The sequence below is a fragment of the Podarcis pityusensis genome (genome assembly GCF_964106645.2).
Source record: "Podarcis pityusensis genome assembly, chromosome: 4".
NCBI lineage: Eukaryota > Metazoa > Chordata > Lepidosauria > Squamata > Lacertidae > Podarcis > Podarcis pityusensis.
Genome location: NC_138027.1, coordinates 73,290,960 through 73,311,566, shown reverse-complemented (window position 1 = coordinate 73,311,566; position 20,607 = coordinate 73,290,960). Strand labels below are relative to the sequence as shown.

General features: G+C 43.6%; 1 protein-coding gene and 1 long non-coding RNA gene across 6 annotated transcripts in view; one reads left to right on the top strand and one right to left on the bottom strand.

Moving 5' to 3' along the window:
- HERC2 (HECT and RLD domain containing E3 ubiquitin protein ligase 2) overlaps positions 1–9,850 on the bottom strand; it is a 96,297-nt gene extending 86,447 nt beyond the window's left edge. For all 5 annotated transcript variants that reach the window (XM_081001271.1, XM_081001275.1, XM_081001272.1 and 2 more), the window contains exons 1-4: positions 9,737–9,850; positions 8,253–8,364; positions 2,852–2,966; positions 871–1,008 (exon numbers count right to left, since the gene is read on the bottom strand). In XM_081001271.1, the coding sequence (XP_080857397.1) occupies positions 871–1,008; positions 2,852–2,966; positions 8,253–8,324 (325 nt within the window). In that variant the 5' untranslated portion in view covers positions 8,325–8,364; positions 9,737–9,850. The remainder of the gene's footprint in view (positions 1–870; positions 1,009–2,851; positions 2,967–8,252; positions 8,365–9,736) is intronic.
- Positions 1–20,607, top strand: part of LOC308474908 — a 306,542-nt gene that overhangs the window by 207,515 nt on the left and 78,420 nt on the right. The window lies entirely within an intron of this gene.

Below are 20,607 nucleotides of genomic sequence, written 5' to 3'. Positions count from 1 at the left end.
GTCAATGATCACCTTTCCTTGCTAACTTGTACACGAAGCCGTTTTACAGGAAGTATGTTATCAAGTAGTCTCTTTCATAAAAGATGCGCGTAAAGTTGATGCCCTTAGGACTCAGTAAAACCAAAATGCTTTTTAACAGAGAAGTAAACTAGTTTAACATGTAGCAAAGTAAATAATTTAGGCACAGGGTCTTCACAGGTTGTCTTAGGTGGCAGTTTTAAGCATGACTGGAGACTTTACTGTTGCAATAGGTCTTGGTTCAGGGCACATCTCAAGAGTTCAAGATGATGCTCACATCAGGGTCTTAAGGCATACCTGCTCCTTGATTACCTGTTCACCCATCAGACAGAATCCTAAAACATTTCACCCTGGCAACAAGACCACATACTTCAATGCTTCCAGAAATCTCGGCCAAGTCATAACTGACACACCCCAGAGCAGAGCCACCAAATTTCTGTCTGCTTAAATAAAGAAGAAGCTTTAATTTTATTCAAACAACTGTCAGGGCCAAAGACTGTCTGCATCCCTTCTGCTACCTCTCATCACTCCCGACTGCCATCATCAATTGACAGCCAGTTGTCAATTTTCTGTTTTGTATTGATTTATTAATCTCTTTGCACAACACCAACAGTATTAGCTGCCTTCTGCATATTAACTGAAAGGAAACAAATTGCTACACAAGCATTTAAATGAAGATGTATAGAAGTTTGTAAATTAAAGGATTTTTTAAAATGGTCCGGTAAAAACTTATCAGCAAAATCCGAAGACTTTATTAAGAAACAATCAATTCGTGAAATATATATTGGGCACCATACAACACAGTAATACAACAGTAAATGCCATGTTGGGGGGAAACCAGAAAGACCTTACCTGGCTGCTTGCCCCAAACCCAACTTTCAACAATTGATTTGGCTCTATATGTAGGTAATGGTGCATCTTCTTCATCTTTCCTCTCTTTGTCATTCTGATCTTCTTTCTTTGATCCAGTCTGACCTTCAATGCTTTCATCTATAGAACAAAAAAGAGAACATAAATGCAACTGAGTAAATCATTTTTGTAAAGCCATTCCTTTTGCATCAGAATTCTGAGCCCCAGTATTGAAAAAGGTCATCTTATGCTCTCAGATTCACTCTAATATTCTAGTTATATGGAGAAGAAAGGAAAACACTGCCACAGATGTTATAGCTCTTGTTTTACTGGGTCACATTGTGACCTCTTCTACTTAGAAACCCAAGGCGTCATTGGCCTAGTTTGCACATCACATTAAACCATAGTTTAAAACAATGGTTTAATGAGAAAGACATGCTTCTCTCCTGTTCTTGCTGCTACCATGTCACAGACAAAACAAGTCAGAGCCTGGTTTGCTGCACCAAAAAACTGCAATAATAATAACAACATCATCATCATCATCATTATTATTATTATATTTATACCCCAACCATCTGGCTGGATTTCCACGGTCACTCTGGGCAGCTTACAGCATGCATATATATATATATATATATATATATATATATATATATATATACACACCACATCAGACATTAAAAATTTCTTGATACAGTAAGCAAAGAACAAACCTTGGTTACTGATTGTGGGTTTGGGGGGATAAGAAACCACAAGACCCAGTTGGTTTTGAAATCGAGGGTGCCATCAAAAGTAGTTTGCAATATGGCATTGGGGGGGGGGAATCTCCTCCTTCACCCACACACAAAGGCAGAAGATTACACTGGACTACTTGCAAATCATTTTGATCTTGAGTAATATAAATAACTGCAGATAGGCATAAAATCAGAATGCAATGAGAATGAAATTACCATAACATGTATGGCTGCAAAGATCTATGACACTAGGAAAGAAAATTCTTTTACTTCAGTTCCCAGAAAAAAATTACCACAATCAGAAATACTGAAGACGTTTGTAGGAATTATAATGTTTAGAAATGATAAACCATGATAATAAGTAGGAATGCACTTCTTACTGGCAAAGAAGGTGTTTTTTTAATTTAACCTCTACCTACAGGGCAAAATAGCAGTTCTACTCTATTGCCAAAATGTTAATAGCATCATTCCCAGAAAGGATTTATTTCTGATCAAAAACTTGGTATGCCCCCTCCCCACATGAGTTAATATGCTCATAAATCATAGTTATACCATTTGTCATTAGAGTCACAATAGTGCAAGCATTTAAGGGATTAGTAACTGAAGGACAAGTCTTCAGGACATACAACTTAGCCTGCCAAGTTCAGATTCTGAAAAATTCAGTAGGCTTGCTTGCCAATGATGTTGATATGGATCTGAGAAATGAAGCAGTACTGTGGGCATGCTTCAGTAAAGTTTATCTCACATAAGTCTAACTTAAATGAGCATACTTTCTATTTTATGCAGCAGCATCTTACCCACTTTGATCTGCAAATCCCATTATGACACGGACCGTGTAACTTGATGCATGTTTACTCAGAAGTCCCATTCATTTCAGTGGGGCTTACTCCCACGTAAGTGAGCACAGGATTGCAGTCTTAATCTTATACTGTTGTCAGAAAGGGGATTTCAAGTCTGTCTCAGCACCCAACAGATAGATAGATAGATAGATAGATAGATAGATAGATAGATGATTGACACTGTTGTCATTCGTTAGAAATGTCAAGATCTTCAAACTAAAAAGTTATGGTTGGCATGCATACCAAAAGTAAGAGACAGATTACAAAGCCACCATACAAAGAGTGCAACAAAAGGAGCAGGAAGGCATAGCCCCCACACCCTTTGAATTCATTACAAATAAACCCTCAATAAAAATTTAGGCACATTTGTCTTTACTGAACTATACAGATAGACAACACAATGAAACCCACCTTTCCGTGGAGAAGCTTCACCATTTTGGGAGGGTTCTGTTCCAGTGTATACAATTTCCCCATCTTTGACCATTTCATTCCAAAGGCCACAGAGTCCATCTCGGGTGAAAGCAAGCTTTTAGAGGAAAAGGGGAGGATGTGATATCATAAACATGATTTTTTTACCCTTTCCACCAAATAGTGTTCAAGGTAACTAACAGTGATACAAACAATACCAAAAAAGAGCAAGAGAATAAAAAGGCACATAAAATCATCAATAAAAGCAACTGTTTTAAACTTTGCCTGCCTGCAATTCAAAGGGCTGGGAAGACATTTATCTATAGAAATTTAAAGATTCAAGTCTAGTCTGTATAGTGCCACCTCCCTTTTTGAAATAGCACCAGGAATTCAAGCATGCTAACGATTTGGACGAGTACATCCAACCTAGATCATCTACTGGCAAGGCTGCAACACAAATGCCTATGCGGGCCACCACACGTGGCAATTTTGTTACACAGATTTTATCTATGTATGTGCAAGCAATTTCCTGCATTCTGCAAACAGATGGTACAAAACTCCAATGAATGACTTCCAGCGACTGATTTCCAGAGCAGGTACAGTAGCAAAACAGATCCATGCACACTCATCACATCACATGGTATGGATAGCATAAACATGAGATACACAGAATGCCCTCCGCCAGCAGTTCCCAACTGGGGGTCTATGCAACCCACCCAGGGGATTCATGGCACACACCCATCAATTGTCCGGGATATCCCATTTTGGGGGTCCGTGCTCTCACTCAAGAGCACGGTGCCCCAAAACACGAGAAATTGCAGCTAGACGCACGTCTCATGTGAGACCACGACACCCAAAAAACGCACATCCCAGTTTTGTACTGGAACATATTAGAGGGCATGGTGGAACCATCCACATAACAAAAACTATCAAAGAGATACCAACATTTTCAAAAGTAGGGGGTCCATGACTTGGCTTTGAAAAACAGGGCTGCACAGTACTTAGCTAATTGGGAACAACTGCCCTACACACAAGAAAAATACACGTCAGAAATATGTATAGGATAGAGCCATTTTCACTGTAACAAATAAATCCACAAAAATTATCAGCCCACTTTCTCACTTGTTTGCAACACACTGCTAGCCTGAAAGAGAAACAAATCTCTTCCTATTTACAAAAGCTGCTTTACCTGGTCACCTTGCTCATGGAGGGAATCTAGAAGTCAAGCTGATATTTACATGCCTCTCAATACTCAAAGAACATTAAAGCTTTCTACACTGAGAATGAGCTCATTAGGCACCACTGTTCTAACATTTTTAGAGCCTGTGATACAAGATGGATACAAAGTTTAGAATCTTGAATTGTTACATTTTGAAAACAAGGCCATAGTAAAATAAGTTAAATTTAGAACTGAGCTGTCAATCTACACCACAGGAGTCATCAGTGTTCCACTAACCTCAGCGATATGAAGAATTTAAAAATAAATGTGTTATGGCAGATGTAGCAGCAGCTAAGCTTACTTTTACAAGCAGCAAATGAGGTGATAAACCTGTGTCTCAACTGTACCACCAGTATGCAGATGAAGGCTCCCATAACTGAAAGTCTCCCTGCCCCCTCAAAAAAATATACAAAGTGAATGGGGACAATATCCATAATAGGGAGAACCAAAATTCACACAAGCCATTCTCACACACATTCATGCCCTCCCCCCCCACTCACTCTTTCACACACACACAGAAGCAATACACAAATGAATTGACTCATTTTCTCTTCCTTGAGAAATGTGAGTCCTTCACTTTCTCTCTGAGCTGAGAAAGGGAATTGTTTCGGAGCCAGATTGCAAACCTCTTAGGTTGCAACAAAGGTCAATTGAAAAATGGTCCCCCTCTGACTAAATCAAGCCATCAATTGCATACAGAGGCCTCATGCTCTATTGACTCGCAAGCACCTTTAAATGATCAAATTTTTAAAAATTCAAAGAAAAAAACCAGACACAAGAAGTAAACCTACATTAGAGCAGGGACTCCTGTCTTTGAAGGTAACATCTGGGTTTTATTTCAACCCCCTTGGGTAACAAACAAACACACATTTGCCACAGATACATTGCAACAGTTCGTTGTGAGGCCTTGCATGTTCACCCCTATTACTTAACCACATTGCAATAGCTTCAGCTTTATTTTTCAAGGGTTTTATACTTCCTAGTGCATCTGAGAAATAAGAAATGTTGTTTCTTCTGCAGGAAACAGGGCAAGTGATCAAACAGAAAAGAACAATATTTTACATTAGTGTTTACGGTCCATTCAAATGTAACATATTTGCCTATGTCTCTTCCCATATTAGCCTTCCAAATCAACTTGAAATCAATTTTCTACATCATTTGTGAGCTTCTATGCACTGACTTGGTTGTCCAAAATTCATCCCTGCCAGATAATTACTGTAGCTGGGCAATAAAGCTCTCTCCTGCTTAATGTAATAGATATATTGGCATCTCTATTCTTATTCAGGGACACATGGCCAAGCCTACCTTAAGTTATGATGCAACTATCAGTCCTTTATCATCTTCAGCAGGTTGGTAATTAACCAACTTGCCTGGTCATCCACGATGGATGAAAATTGTCTAACTATGTTGAAGCAAGTTACAGGGGATTAAGGCATATGCACCTCATTTTCCCTTTTAACCTGAAAATGCTACGGAATCTTTAAGGCTAAGCAGCAAAATAAAAGTCTAACCCATTCGTGGCTGTGAATGGGGCAGTGCATGCAATTTAGAGGCCACAAAGCCTATAGGATTGCGGCCTATAGTCTCAGACTGCGCAGTAATGCATTAATTCCCTCAATGATTTTTGAATCTCCATTTGTCTACTTAAGACCAATCTGGGTTTTATTTAAGAGACCCAAATGCTTCCAGTTTAAAACCTACCAAGAAAGTAGCCCTCACCATATGGTAAGCTTGACTACTGTATATATCAGCAGTAGGCTTTCTTACTTGAGGAACATAGTACACTTTCTTATTACAGGTCAAACTTGTTCTTGTTGGCATCCATCTGTCTGGATAAATGGAGTGCGCCTCCAGGGGTGGAGTCAAAGTGCTGCATTAGCTGCACCAAGGTGACCTCCTCAGGGCACGACCCTGGCCAGAGTGTATGAAGGTCCTGAGCTGCCCAGACAACAAGACCTCCCCCTCTCAGCCTCCAAAGGAAAGCAGAGCAAGTGACCTTCTCTCAAAGATAACCCAGAGGAGGTTTAGGATCAGAGTTTTCATTCTCCTAGATGGGCTACCTTCCCAAGTTTACAAGCCTCATTTGCCCATCACTTCCCTCTACAGCATGTGCAGAAACCACCTTCTGATTGTTGGAACCACCACTGATCTCATCCACTCAATATGCCAGAGCCTGTCTTCACATACAGTCCCTAACTCACCGAGGGTTTGGGACCCATTGGCTACCCTGGTTTAGCCAGTCTGTTGAAGCTATTGCCAGGGTGTGGCTGCTGTCACATGCTGACAGCTTCTAGGAGCTACAGGGGAGAGCAGAGTGCAGGGAGCGGACCAAAGGTGGACAAACTACCCCAGAAGCAGAACAACATGTCCCCCACTAGAGGTATTACTCCTCGTCTAACACCCCACAGTTCCAACTCAGTATTATCTACTTCACTGGAATTGTTTATCCAGGATCTCTTTCGCCACCTGCTTTTCCATCCTTCTTTCTACCTGAGATACCAGAGACTGAACTTGGGATCTTCTGTACACAAAAGATATAGTTTGTCATTTACCTACAGTCTCTCATCTGACCTTTAATCTTCTTATCATCAAACCTGAAATCTAATAACAAATCTCAAGCACAAACCCGAAATCTAATAACAAATCTGAATGAACTTCGCACATCTCATTAATTTCATGCTCACACTAATATTTTCCTTCATAAACAAAAGAGATAAGGAGGACCCGTTGTAAAACATTCTATCCCTGAAAATGGATTTGCTTCATCCCACAAGCCCAGAAAAGTGAAACCTATCTCATTTTAGCTACCATAAAGTCATCAGGATGCTATCAAACACAAAAATACAGAGGACATCAATGGACTCTCTTTCATTCTCAAGCGGGTCACACTAAACTTGATTTAAGATTCAAAACCTACAGTTTGCATTCAGGACAGACATCACATTCAGATACCATTCAGGTTACAGTACACCTTGCATCCTTTATTAGAAGAAAAATTTCCTCCTATCCTGTCCAAGATACATGGAAGCACTAAGTAGAAAGGACTATGGCAATTTATCCATCCTGACTAAACAACTAAACAACAACAAAAGTGATTTCCATTGCTGTAGAAACTGACCCAGCCTCTACTCAGAAAGCTAAAAATGCATAGAATAGAGGAGCACAATGCAACTTTTAAGTTCTGTTCAACTTAATTTAAAAAGCACTCGCCCAATCCCCAATCTCACTCTTCTGATTTTATGCAATGGGGGTGAGGAAAGGACTAAAAGGAGGGTTGTATCCAATAATGCATGAACAGAGTTCCATTTGTGCAACAGAACTTCCCCTTCCTCTCATCTCACGTGTCCCCAAAATCTGCCTCAGAATCTCCCCAAACCCCCTGGAGCAGATTTTGGGCGTGCACAGAAGGCAGCAAAGTAGGGAAAACCCCACTGTACAAGTGGAAGTCTGCTGTGTGAGTGCAAAAGCAGCATTGGATACAACCCAATCACTGTTACATGGAATATAATGAAACAATACAAATAAAAAATAAAAACAGATATTCAGCAAGACTTTTCTTATTGTGTAAATCCATAGCATTCCAGCCATCTCAGTTTTCGTCAAATTTTTAAGAAGACCAAATATCAACTAACACAGAAAGAGGGGGTCTCTAGTGGGGCAATATTCCAGGTTTCTTAACTCACCCAAATTCACAGCCCATCCAAGACTACTCAGTTCTAATGAGGATCACTCAAAAAACTCACGTTTAGACAGTTGAAGTCTCTTACCACTAACTATAGCAATTCATCAGATTTCCATAGTCTAGAGTAGCATAGAGTTTCTATATATAAATCAAGTGAGAAATACACCAAAACTATTTATAGTAATCTTATGATGCATACCTTAAGATACCGTCTACTTTGGAAAGAACTAGCCATTTGAAACATTCAGCAGAAAACATAAAATGTAATTCAATCCAGCTGTAAACAAAATTCTACATATCCAATATAACAAAAAGATATTTCACCTCTATTGTGCAATTGTCAGGTCAGTATGAAATTAACAAGCGAATTATACACAATCTCCTGGCTTTGTTTTTTTTGTTTTTTTTTATTAGCAGAATAGATTGCATTGTATTTGAACAGAGAGTATCAAGTTACACAGACACACATCATATTATTATATACACTAAAGAGGAGTTCCTACCTGTAAGTCTGTTTTCAGCCATTTGGAATCAAACCGGGTCTGAGCAGCCAAACAAAATGATTCAGAAGACATCTTCCCTTTTCAAATCAGTCTTTTCAGCTGGCTGGACAACCTGTCACAAAATGTTTGTGTGTGTGTGTTACTAAAAGCAAGAAAGTACAGTATCTACGTATAACTGTATCGGCACACACACAACCATATGGTTTCCATCTTCCTTTAACAACCATTATTCACAGAAAGAGACTCACTACAACAGGCTGGAGCTATGAAATACAAAGCATTTATAGGCAGGGAATCAAGAGCATTAGTACTCTGTTTACAAGATTGCTGTTTACCCCATACAAGCCTCCTCCCAGACCAGAAGTCGAAACATCCTCCGCTATTGCACCATGCTACACTATGACAGACCTGTGCTGCTGCTATCTTTCAGACTTGTGACTGGTGCATGAAATAAATAATTGATCTACGATTATACAAGCCAACCAACCCAAACCATTCATCCCTCCACACCCTGAAAAAAAAAGCACGTTGAAGGAGTAGTAAAGGGAGAGAGCCAGTTTAACATGGAAAGACGAAGAAAAAACTCTCCATGTCTCCCCCCTACACCCAATTATTTTCCCAACTACACCAACGAACTTCCATGACAAGCAGGACCTACTGTCATTTGCCTCTCTGCTAGCCAGAAACAAACCAAAAATGTGTGGTTTCGGGGGGGGGGGGGATGATCTAAAACCCTGGCCATCGACCAGCAATTTAACAGTTTTCTGCTTGCCTGCTCTGAGGCTATCTCTGAAAACAAAAGAATAAAACCAACACCGGAGGAGAAGGGGATGGTTTGTGGATCAATATGCACCGCATATATATATATATATATATATATACACACACACACACACACATATATATATTTCCCCATACGCATACACTCACACACACCCGTCTGCACCCTTAAACCTGCTCCCCTTCCAAAAGCAGGCGCAAAATCCCTCCTTCCACCCATGCCCCGCAAGCCCACCCACCATAAAAAAGGAGCCCACCATGCGACCCTGCCCAAGCTCCCTTCGAAAAGGGGAGCCACCACGTTCAAGCGTCCGTCCCCCCCACGCGTTGCTTATGCGAGATATTCATGTTGCGCGTGTCAGGAGAGACACAAGGAGTCCGTGGAGGAACGGGGATCTCTGCTCGCATGCATGCGCAGGTTATCTCTAAATACACCGAAGCCACACATGCACGTACCCAAATCATGCACACACCCCGCAGCCGCCGCCGCCTCCTCCTCCATCCCAAGGACGCCCCCAGCCTCCGAACAGGGAGGTGAACTGGCCGCCCTCCCAACCTCTATCGATGCACACAGAGGCCCAGCTCGCCCCTCCCTCTCTTGCTGCTGCTTTTCGGGCTCCAGGGAGACGACGGGGGATGCCTAGGGGGGCCTCCGGGCGGCGCTGCCTCCGCCCCCGGGACCCGCAGCCCCCCCCCCCACTCACCTGCCCAGCAGCCTCGCCTGCTCCGCGCGGGAGTTGGCGGCGGCGGCGGCTCCAGCTGTCCTGTCAGGCCCCCGCGCAGCTCCAACTAATCCCCCCCCTTCCTCCTCCTTGTCCGCTCTCCCCCTCCCCACATCCCTGGCCAAACCGGATGGAGCTAGAGGGGCGGGCTAAAAGGGAAACACCGCTTAGTCCCCCTTCCGCCCAATCAGGTCGCAGCTGCCGGGCAAGCTCCAGCCAATCCGCTCCCAGGGATACTTCGCCTTTCCTCTCGGGAGCGGAGCGGGTGGGGGGGGGAGCCATAGAGAGGAAATGGCGAGAAGGGCTCCGGTTACCATAGAAGTTGCTTGCTTTTGCGGCGGCAGCAGGGGGCGAAGGCGGGGAGGGGAGCGGCTGCGGGAGGGAGCGCCCGTTCGGTGGTGGTTTTCCGATGGCGGGTCTTTCTTTTCAGGTGTATTGCGGTGGCTTTCTCTAGTGCTGCCTCCAGTTCTGCGGGTTTTACGTCGGAATAGCGCTGTCGTGTTTATATATTATATATATCGGGCTTGCCTTTCCCATAGGACGGATTGTGGGACAATGGAGGCGCATATTTCAGCCCAAGAAAATGGGGAGGAAAAATCCCCACTGCATGTATAACTCTGAAGAGGCAAAGAGAAAAGAATGCGCCACAATTATTATATAGAACAGTTAGTCTTGATGGTAGCAGTGATCCTCCCAGATGCAAGTTGTTTCATCACCGAAGTCCTCTAATTTCTCCCATGTTTGGTGGGTAGCGTTTAGTATGCCATTTAACATAATTTGCAAGAGCAAAACGGCATTTGGGAGCTATTTTTCACACTCAGCAAATATATGTACCACCATCACCACCCCACCAAAATAAAAAAAGGTGTTCTATCCACCTTCAGTACCATGATGCCAACTCTTGCTCTACCACAACTGCCTCTTACTTGCCCCCATCAGGATAAATAAGAGAGATGCATCTCCCATAAAATCTTTGAAGCAAGGAGATAAACTGAGAATGGACTTAACTTGTGTAGAGGTGGGAGAATTGGATCAGGCCAATGGCCCATCTAGTTCAGCATCCTGTTCTGAAAAGTGGCCAACTAGATGCCTATGGGAAGCCTGCAAGCAGGACATGAACACAGTAGCACTCTCCCCTCCTGTAGCCACTGCCCTTGTGGTCCGTTTAAAAATATTTTTCTGTGAATGTAGTTCTTTGAGCTCGGACACTGAGAGGTCATATTTGCCCATCAGTTGGGCAGCATGATATACCCAGTTTTTAAAGGGTAATCCATTTGCGAGCTCAATCAGGCCTTTTTTTGGTAATGTGTTGTCCATCTGTTGAACTCTGAACCAGTAGCAGAGGATTCTTTTATCTATTTGGCTCTCTATGCTCAACATACAAGTTTCCAGCCTAACCATGGCGGATTGCGCATCTTTGGGTAGGCCTAAAGGGGCTCTTAAAAATAATTCTGTGGGGGTTCTAGACTAGAAACCTTTGAGGTACCCCAAACCTCTGCGCCATATAAAATAAGGACCATTGATTTTGCTTTATAAACAGATAGAGCTGGGTTAACCAGATTTCCACCTTTACAAGCGGCAAATTTCAGAATAGCTTTTGCTGATTAACAACTGGTATTCAGATCAGAAGCATTCCTGCCTCCAACCAATTTTGACAGGTGGGTGGAGCTGGGTTGAAAGGAAAGCTTCAGAACTACACTAAAGCAGACTGGATAACACAACTACATGGTATGTGTTTGCTAAACAGATCAGTGAGGTGCTAAAGGACCACACAAATAGCTTTTTGATTTACCAGTGGAATTAAAATGTTGCCTTACAAAGTTTCATTAAAATATCAATAAATTACAAAATATCAGAGTCAAATCTATATCACTACGCAGGGCTGGGGATTAGGGCAGCTTGTTGCCCAAGAGCAGTACTGGACTGGTTTTGCAAGCTAACCCAGGATACTGCATTGGTGTAGGAGCATAGATCCACCTGCTGCAGCAAGAGCAGCCACGTTTGCTGGGTGCACTACACAGCTCATGCAGAAAGCAAAATGGGAGAGGAAGGTGTGTGAGACAGAACTGGAGACAACAACTCATATGTAGTTCCTGTGTCTGCTTGCACCGCTAGCTATATCATTGTAAACCTACACATAGAAACATAGAATCATCTGACACTATTGCAGAAAGCCATTATGTATAATAGAATTGGAGAACTGACAGTACACATGTTTGGACTCACCCACTGTCCTAATAATAATAATAATAATAATAATATTGTTTATACCCAGCCACTCTGGGTGGCTCCCAACAAAATATTAAAAATACAATAAAGCATCAAACATTAAAAACTTCCCTAAACAGGGCTGCCTTCAGATGTTTTCTAAAAGTCAGATAGTTGCTTATTTCCTTGCCATATGATGGGAGGGCATTCCACAGGGCGGGCGCCACTACCAAGAAGGCTCTCTGGCTATAAGATGATGCTGTAGTTGTGTTTCCTAAAGCCTCTTTCTGTTATATTACAACTATATGTGGCTGTATTCATATTTACTCAGAAGAAGGTCCTACTCCCAAGCAGGTATACATATGGTGGAACGATAAAAAAAGTTTTTGCTGAGGCTGCAGTCCTATTCATCCTTGAGAGTAAACTGAATAAGGCAGAACAGAGGAAATGCTGAGAGAGACACACACCAACTCCTGGGTTTTCCCTATTAATGTTGGTGGGTGGGGGCACTTGCAGAAGAGAATTGTTAAATTGGAGGGGATTGCTTCTCTTGCTAATTTGTACTGTAGATAGCTCCTCCAAATGATATTTAGTTGATATTTCCCCTCCCTTAAACCCTGAAACTTATTTAATTATTGCTGGGGCTGAGGGAAATAACTTTAGGGGATATGTACAGGAAATAATCAGTGGACATGTGAGGAGTTAAACGCTGCACTCTCTCACACACTGGTCCTTGCTCTGAAAGTATTCCCCTTGGTCTTACATACAAATTACAGTATATCTGCATGTCTGTTTCAGCCCTATATGGAACTTACTTCTGAGTAAGCATGGATAGAATAGCTTGTTGCCGTTTGATTTCACCTGAAATAAAGGATATTAATTTTTAATTTACCTTAAATCACATGAGTGTTCACCAGTGTTTCTAATGGAAGCTAAGGTTCCAAGAATATTTTTTATAGATTAGCAAGCTATTTTTATTGACAGTGGAATGGTGCTTAGAGGCCACACTGACGGATGTACCAGAAACAAGCATTGAAATTATGAAATAGGACCAAAGTGTAGATAATCTCTTTTGCTTTAGCAGAGGGTACTGATAATTATATGGTGCATGAAGGCAAAACAAAGCAACTTCTGTAACAGCAAGGCAGAACTATTCATTCCAGAACAAGGCAGTCATTGTTCTCTTGTTTAGGACCATTTTGCCATTTTAAACTCTAAAGTCTAGAGCATTTGAAAGAAAATGGCATTTGACTTGGAACATTAGAAATCAACCTTGGTGATAATTAAAATTTGGTGCAATCTTCCATGGCATTTACCTGATATCAGTTCTGTAGTTTTTAGTTCATGCTGAACTTCCCCAACTTTCTCTCTCTCTCTCTCTCTCTCTCTCTCTCTCTCTCTCTCTCTCTGTCTCAACAGATGGAACCTACCAGTAAGTCTCTCCAGGCTCCCTGCCCACTATTGTGTTAAATTATGTGACTCTACAATTTGCAAGCCACAAATCTGTTCTCAGATAAAACACAAAATTTTACTGGAACTGATAGCATCAGGAACAAAACAGTCTGGGATCCACATACCTTAACAAACACCTTCTCCTGTTAAAGCATGCGGAAATATGTTAATTTATTAACGCCATAAGTGCTACCAAACAACACTGCAAACAAATAGGTTTTGGACCCTAGGAGGATACTGACAAAGTATCAAAGTAATAAAATATGAAACTAACTGAAGGAGCAAACAGAGATTGATTTAGCATTGTTTAGTTAAACATTTATTGGACAGCTTCAAATAAAAATTCTGCATTAAAGTTCAACCCAAAGCCATAAAAATACAAAACCAGTATCAAAATAAATTAGGTAACAGAGTATATCAATAAATGAACAAATAGATCTTTAAAACTTTAGAATTACAAAACCCTACAAAATCCTTGAAATCTTCAAGAATATAAGAGTATTACTATTATTACTGCTGCTACTACTAGGTACTAGGTGCTTACCCTGGGTTCATATTTCCTTTGGAATGAGGAACAGCAGAGATATCGGTATCTTTACGATATATAGTTTATTTACACATATATACAACTGAGCCTACAATGGAGGGATTCACAGCTTTCACATCCCAAGAGAGCCTTGGATTCAAACAAAAATCAAACATCACTCTAACTCTATTGTTTCCCAGCCTGTTGCCTCCCAGAAATTACAAGAATCTTGGCATACAGTCTACTCCCCTACCCCCCCCCAAAAAAAAACCCTCATGGCTATTTCAAGTGGGTAAGACCAGGGTTAGGCAACCTAAGGCCTGGGGACCGGATGCGGCCCAATTGCCTTCTAAATCCGGCCTGTGGACGGTCCGGGAATCAGTGTGTTTTTACATGAGTAGAATGTGTCCTTTTATTTAAAATGCATTTCTGGGTTATTTGTGGGGCCTGCCTGGTGTTTTTACATGAGAAGAACGTGTGCTTTTATTTAAAAATGCATCTCTGGGTTATTTGTGGGGCATAGGAATTCGTTCATTTATTTTTCAAAATATAGTCTGAGGGACAGTGGGCCAGCCCACAGCTGAAGAAGGTTGCTGACCCCTGGGTAAGCCCATCTTCAAGTTCCATATATGCATGAAGATACAGAGCTGGGAATTTTGAGCAATGCCCAATAATTTTGAGCAGTGCACTATCTGCAAGGAAGTTTTCCAGAGTATATACTTTCTACTCAGAAAGAATGTGAAAACTGAACAGTTTAGGACAGTGTTCACTTTTAACTCGTGACATATGATTTAAAGGCTTGACAGTAGCTACCAGGGGGTAAATGGAGATGTATTGTTTGGTTGGGATAATTTTTGTGTTGTATATATTTTTGAAGTTGCAATAAACTTTGAACTTCCTTTTAAGGCTGGAAAATCAGACTATGGCACAGTAAATGAAATAAGAGTAAGCCCATGAGCATTTCTAAGACAAATGTGAAAAACTCAAGAGAATATTTTTTCAATATGCTGTTCTTGTCCTGTTTGAAAAAGAGCTGTTTTTTTGCATTGCATTATTTATTTTGATTCACATTAAGGATGTTTTCAAGATGACTGGAGTTTCTGTGTCAGAGACAAAACTTCTACAAATTATGATACTGTACTTTCGTAGCTTGGTAAAATAGTGAAGGACACACAAATTGTACATACTGCATAAGCATCTGGGTGACTTTCAAAAAATACCATGACAAATAACAGGGAGAAATTCCCTGAGTCATGAAAACAAGCTGACTAAATCTTAAAACACATTTCTGGAGTGAAAAATGACTCAATTTGTGTATTGGATTGTTTACTGATGATGATAAAAGTCTGAGGGATCAATCCACCAAGCTGTCTGCTGTGCAATTTCCATTCATTTTAATGGGCTTCCCAGTCTGAGATGCACTGAGAACTTTTTGATGATGCAGCCACTCTTCAACTGTTGAAGAATTATGGTTCCTGGTTTGTTAGTTATAAAGATGTTTCTGCATCTTTCAATAATTACTTTTTTAACTCAGATTGGGTTTTTCTACAGTGTTGCTTTCCCTTTTATTTCTAGGATCACATTCTACTTATGAAACCTCAGCGCAGTGTTAGAAGACTCAGGACAGACAAACGGAAGTGCAACTTCACGTTAGAATTCCTGCTCCATAATTGCAGTCATGGGATTGTTGTCTATCACATGACGGTATATGTTTTGACTCCACAGAGTGGCAAGTGACGGAGACAGGATGTTTGTGTTACTGTGTTCCGTGAAGTGGAACTATTGTCCTTTGTTCTTTTTCTCTTTGCTGTCTGATGCTAGAGAGAGAGGGAGCCATGTTGCAGTGCTCCGTGTGTGTTTATATGTAAATAAAGTAGATTAGCCAAAATGCTGAGTTGCTGAGGTCTGTTACGCAAACTGCGCAAACTCTGGGGATCCCTAAGTGTGCTGGTGTCGGTTGGCATCGGTCGCTGTGATGTTTGGGCTGAAGAAAGCTTTTGAAGTTCCCGAACTAACGACCAGGAGGGAGAGAACATGCCAGTCGGGCATGTGTCTCTGCCAGGGTCCTACTCGAGTGTAGGCTGAACTCCTAACACTTCAGACATTTAAGCATTGTTAAGTGATGGAATTTGAGATCACAAGATATAATAATGGCCTCTGAATACCAGTTGCTTTGATGTGAGTTCCATCATGTTCATGTCCTACTTCTGGACTTCCCATAGGCATCTACGTAATTTGCCATTGTGAGAATAGGATTCTGGACGCAGTGAAGATAGCTCAGTTCGAGCCCTGTGTCGGGCAAAAGATTCCTACATTGCAGGGGGTTGGACCAGATGACCCTTGTGGTCCCTTTCAACTCTACAATTCTATTATTCTTTGACTATATCAGCCCTTGGTTCAGCACAGTTCTTCTTGCATTCTTATCTTAGAGTACTGTTATGAGTTTGCGTGCCAGAGTTTGTGGATGCAAGGCACCTATAATTCCTGAATTTAGTAAGTGTTAGAATTTAATCAGTGCTTGAAGAATTAGACTCGTAATAGCTGGAGATTGCTCAAGAGGTGAGCCATTAGCAGAGAATAATAAACACAGGGAGAATGGCCATCAGCACAGCAGAGACTTTCTGCCAGCCAACAGATGGATGAAGCCGCACCCAGAGCTCTGAGATAGTAAGAAATGCCAGAATTTTTGTTGGGGGAAGTTTCAGGTAGCTGTGGCACGATCTAGTGAAAAAGGTGTCAGTCTGTTAAATGCAGCAATTGCAGGGGGGTGGACCACAATGTGGGCTGCTTGTTCGAATCAGAGACTACAGCAGTGGGAGAAACAGGATTCTCTTGGGAATGTAATGATTTTAACCCCTCCACTGTAAGCTCGTATATAAATAAACCATGTATCACAAAGACACCACAGTCTTTCCAAAGGAAACACAAACTCTGACTAAGTGCTTGGACCCATAGATTCTCACATCACTCAGGGGTTGGGGTGGCGTGTAACAGTACTATCATTATTGGCCTTGAGAATACAGTGGTACCCCGCAAGACGAACGCCTCGCGAGACGAAAAACTCGCAAAACAAAAGGTTTTTTCGTTTTCGAGTTGCCTCGCAAGACGAATTTCCCTATGGGCTTGCTTCGCAAAACGAAGCTTGCCCCGGGGACAGCGGGTCTTCTCTTTTGAAGCAAGGGGCGGCGGGGAGAAGCGATCTTCTCCCCGCAGCCCCAGGTCCGGGGACAGCGGGAAGCGCTTCCCGCTGCCCCCGGACCTCTTTTGAAGCAAGGGGCTGCGGGGAGATCGCTTCTCCCTGCAGCCCCTTGCTTCAAAAGAGGTCCGGGGGCAGCGGGAAGCGCTTCGCGCTGCCCCCGGACCTCTTTTGAAGCAAGGGTTTGCGGGGAGATCGCTTCTCCCGGTGCTCCAAAGCGGGGCGGGGGGGCGGGAACACCTTCCCCCATCGCCCCGCTTCGGAACGCTGCTCCGAAGCGGGGCGGGGGGTGGGAACACCTTCCCCCACCGCCCGGCTTCGGAACGGTGCTCCGAAGCGGGGCGGGGGGGTGGGAACACCTTCCCCCACCGCCCCGCTTCGGAACGGTGCTCCGAAGCGGGGCGTGGGGGGGAACACCTTCCCCCACCGCCCGGCTTCGGAACGGTGCTCCGAAGCGGGGCGGGGGGGTGGGAACACCTTCCCCCACCGCCCCGCTTCGGAACGGTGCTCCGAAGCGGGGCGGGTGGTGGGAACACCTTCCCCCACCGCCCCGCTTCGGAACGGTGCTCCGAAGCGGGGCGGGGGGGGTGGGAACACCTTCTGAAGGCTGGCGGGGGGCAAAAGTCTTTGTCCCCCCTGCCTGCCTTCCCAGGGGCTTTTAAATCGCCCCGGACAGCGGAGAAGTCCTCCGCTGTCCCGGGGCGATTTTAAAATGCCGCCCGCCAGCATTTTAAGATTGCCCGGACAGCGGAGAAGTCCTCCGCTGTCCCGGGGTTTTTTAAAATGCTGGGGGTGGGAAGAAAAGCCCTTATCCCCCCCCCCCCAGCCTTCAGAAGAGGTCCGGGGACAGACTGTCCCCGGACCTGGTCTGAAGGCGGTTTCCCTAGGAACGCATTAATTGATTTTCAATGCATTCCTATGGGAAACCGTGCATCGCAAGACGAAAAAACCCGCAAGACGAAGAGACTTGCGGAACGAATTAATTTCGTCTTGCGAGCAGCGGCGTAGCGTGGGTTATCAGCACCCGGGGCAAGGCAAGTAATTTGCGCCCCCTAACCCGGGGCAAGGCAAGTACAGTAATTTACTCTCCCAAGCAGCAGCAGCAGCAGCAGCAGCGAGGCTTCTCTTTCCCCCGCGCTCTCCTGGAGCTGCCTCTTTTCTTTCCTTTTTTCCCTTTCTCCAAGGCTTTTCGCTTTCTCTCCTTAATTGATTCCTCCTCCACACCGCAGCGTGTCCTAGCTGCTTCCCCCCCCCCCTTCCCCTCTCTCTCCTCCTCGCTCTGCTTGCCTTGCCCTGCACCGGCAGCAGCAGGCGCAGCCAGACCCCCGCCAGCCCGCCCGCCCGCCCACCCGGCTTCCTCTCCTTTTTTTGCCCGCGGCAGAAGGCTTCGCTCTCCCCCTTCCGCGACCTCCTCGCCAAGCCGAGCGAGCGCGGGCTCCCTAACCCGTGGATTTTAGTAGGGGCAGAGAGCTGCTAGTGCGAGCGCGCCCCCCGCCCATGTTGCGCCCGGTGCGGCCGGCCCCCCTGGCACCCCCCACGCTACGCCACTGCTTGCGAGGCACCACTGTAAATCCACTGCTCAAAGTGGAGTAGGACTGTGTGCACTGTCATCCCACTTCAGAGGATACGACTGAGTCTGGCACAATTTGGAATGAAACCATCCTACTTCTACTCCCCTCCCAATGTAAGCACTGGATAAGTCCCCAGGGAAAGAACCAATTGGAGATGGAGAGGAATAGGAGATGACTGCATAGCTTCTCCAGCCAGTGCCAAGGACAAATGTTTTGTTCGTCCAACAGGCTGGCACTGTTGACACAGTGCTTAATGTAACATATTTCAGAATCCTCTTCACACTGAAAGCAGCAATACAAATGCATCTTCTAGGTAGATATCTGGCCAACATTTTAATTAACTTCCCCTTCCAGGCAGGCGATATTAGCTCTATTTTCTAGAATGAGCAGTTAAGAAAGTAAAATACTTTGCTTTTCCAGCCTCCAAAGTAGCACCTGGATGGATTGCCAAAGACTTCGCTCTTCTTGCCATAATTGCACAAGCGAAACACATAGGGTACAATGCAGAGAAAATAATACGCGCCTTATTCCTGTTAATACTTCTTGATTTAGCTTAACTATGTTCTAAAATCCTATTGATTTCAACTAGTCCTGCAATTTTAGACACACTTACTTGGAATTAATGTATTTTAAATTGGTGAGGTCCATATAGTTAAAGCTATGGTTTTCCCAGTAGTGATGTATGGAAGTGAGAGCTGGACCATAAAGAAGGCTGATCACCGAAGAATTGAGGCTTTTGAATTATGGTGCTGGAGGAGACTCTTGAGAGTCCCATGGACTGCAAGAAGATCAAACCTATTCATTCTAAAGGAAATCAGCCCTGAGTGCTCACTGGAAGGGCAGATCCTGAAGCTGAGGCTCCAATACTTTGGCCACCTCATGAGAAGAGAAAAGACCCTGATGTTGGGAAAGATGGAGGGCACAAGGAGAAGGGGACGACAGAGGACGAGATGGTTGGGCAGTGTTCTCGAAGCTACCAGCATGAGTTTGACCAAACTGCGGGAGGCAGTGGAACACAGGAGTGCCTGGTGTGCTCTGGTCCATGGGGTCACGAAGAGTCGGACACGACTAAACGACTAAACAACAACAACAAATTGGTGAGACTTACTTCTAAGTAATCCTGTGTAAGATTGGACTCCAAATATCACTTCTCATAATATGGTCACTGTATGATGACTCTTGAAATTTCTTAATACAGCAGCTGTTCACAGCAAGCTTTTCATGTATCCTGGACCCATCTCTATGATGTGATTCATTTCTATGCCACTGACACCACCAAACATTGTCAGCAACGCCTAATGGAGGCTAACTTTGTGGTGAAAGCTGATCTGTGCATGCTGGTAGAACCGAAGGGGCTACTGTGGGAAACAGCCACCAAATAGAAACACTTCCACCTGCAATATTGTGGGAACCTGCTTTGCTCTGGTTTGCACTAAGGATCTAACTTTTTCATACTTTTCAAAATGGTTGTGTTTAAGTGGCTAGAACTGATGGAAATCAGCCAAATGTTCTGGACTGGTGCATGCATTACCGTTGCCAAATGTAGGGATCAGTGCTCTGACCCCTAATTTATTTTAGGCAAATTAATTTGCTTGATGGAAGAAAACGTCACTGCAATCATTTCTTTTTGGCAACAACGCCATCATACAACCATACTTTGTAGGGAACAAATGCATATTTGGTGGGATTGCTAAGTTGTCTGAAACGCTTGTGCATGTGCATTTGCCCTTGCTGTTGTGGTGCTAGATCCAAATAATGACAGCAGGCTGACATATGTCAGTGCTGGAGAACCTGGTGCCCTTCAACTCACATCATTCTTGACCATTGGCCATGTGGGCTGAGGCTGGTGGGAGCTGGATTCAGACAACATCAGGAAACCAACAACGTTCCCATTTATGTT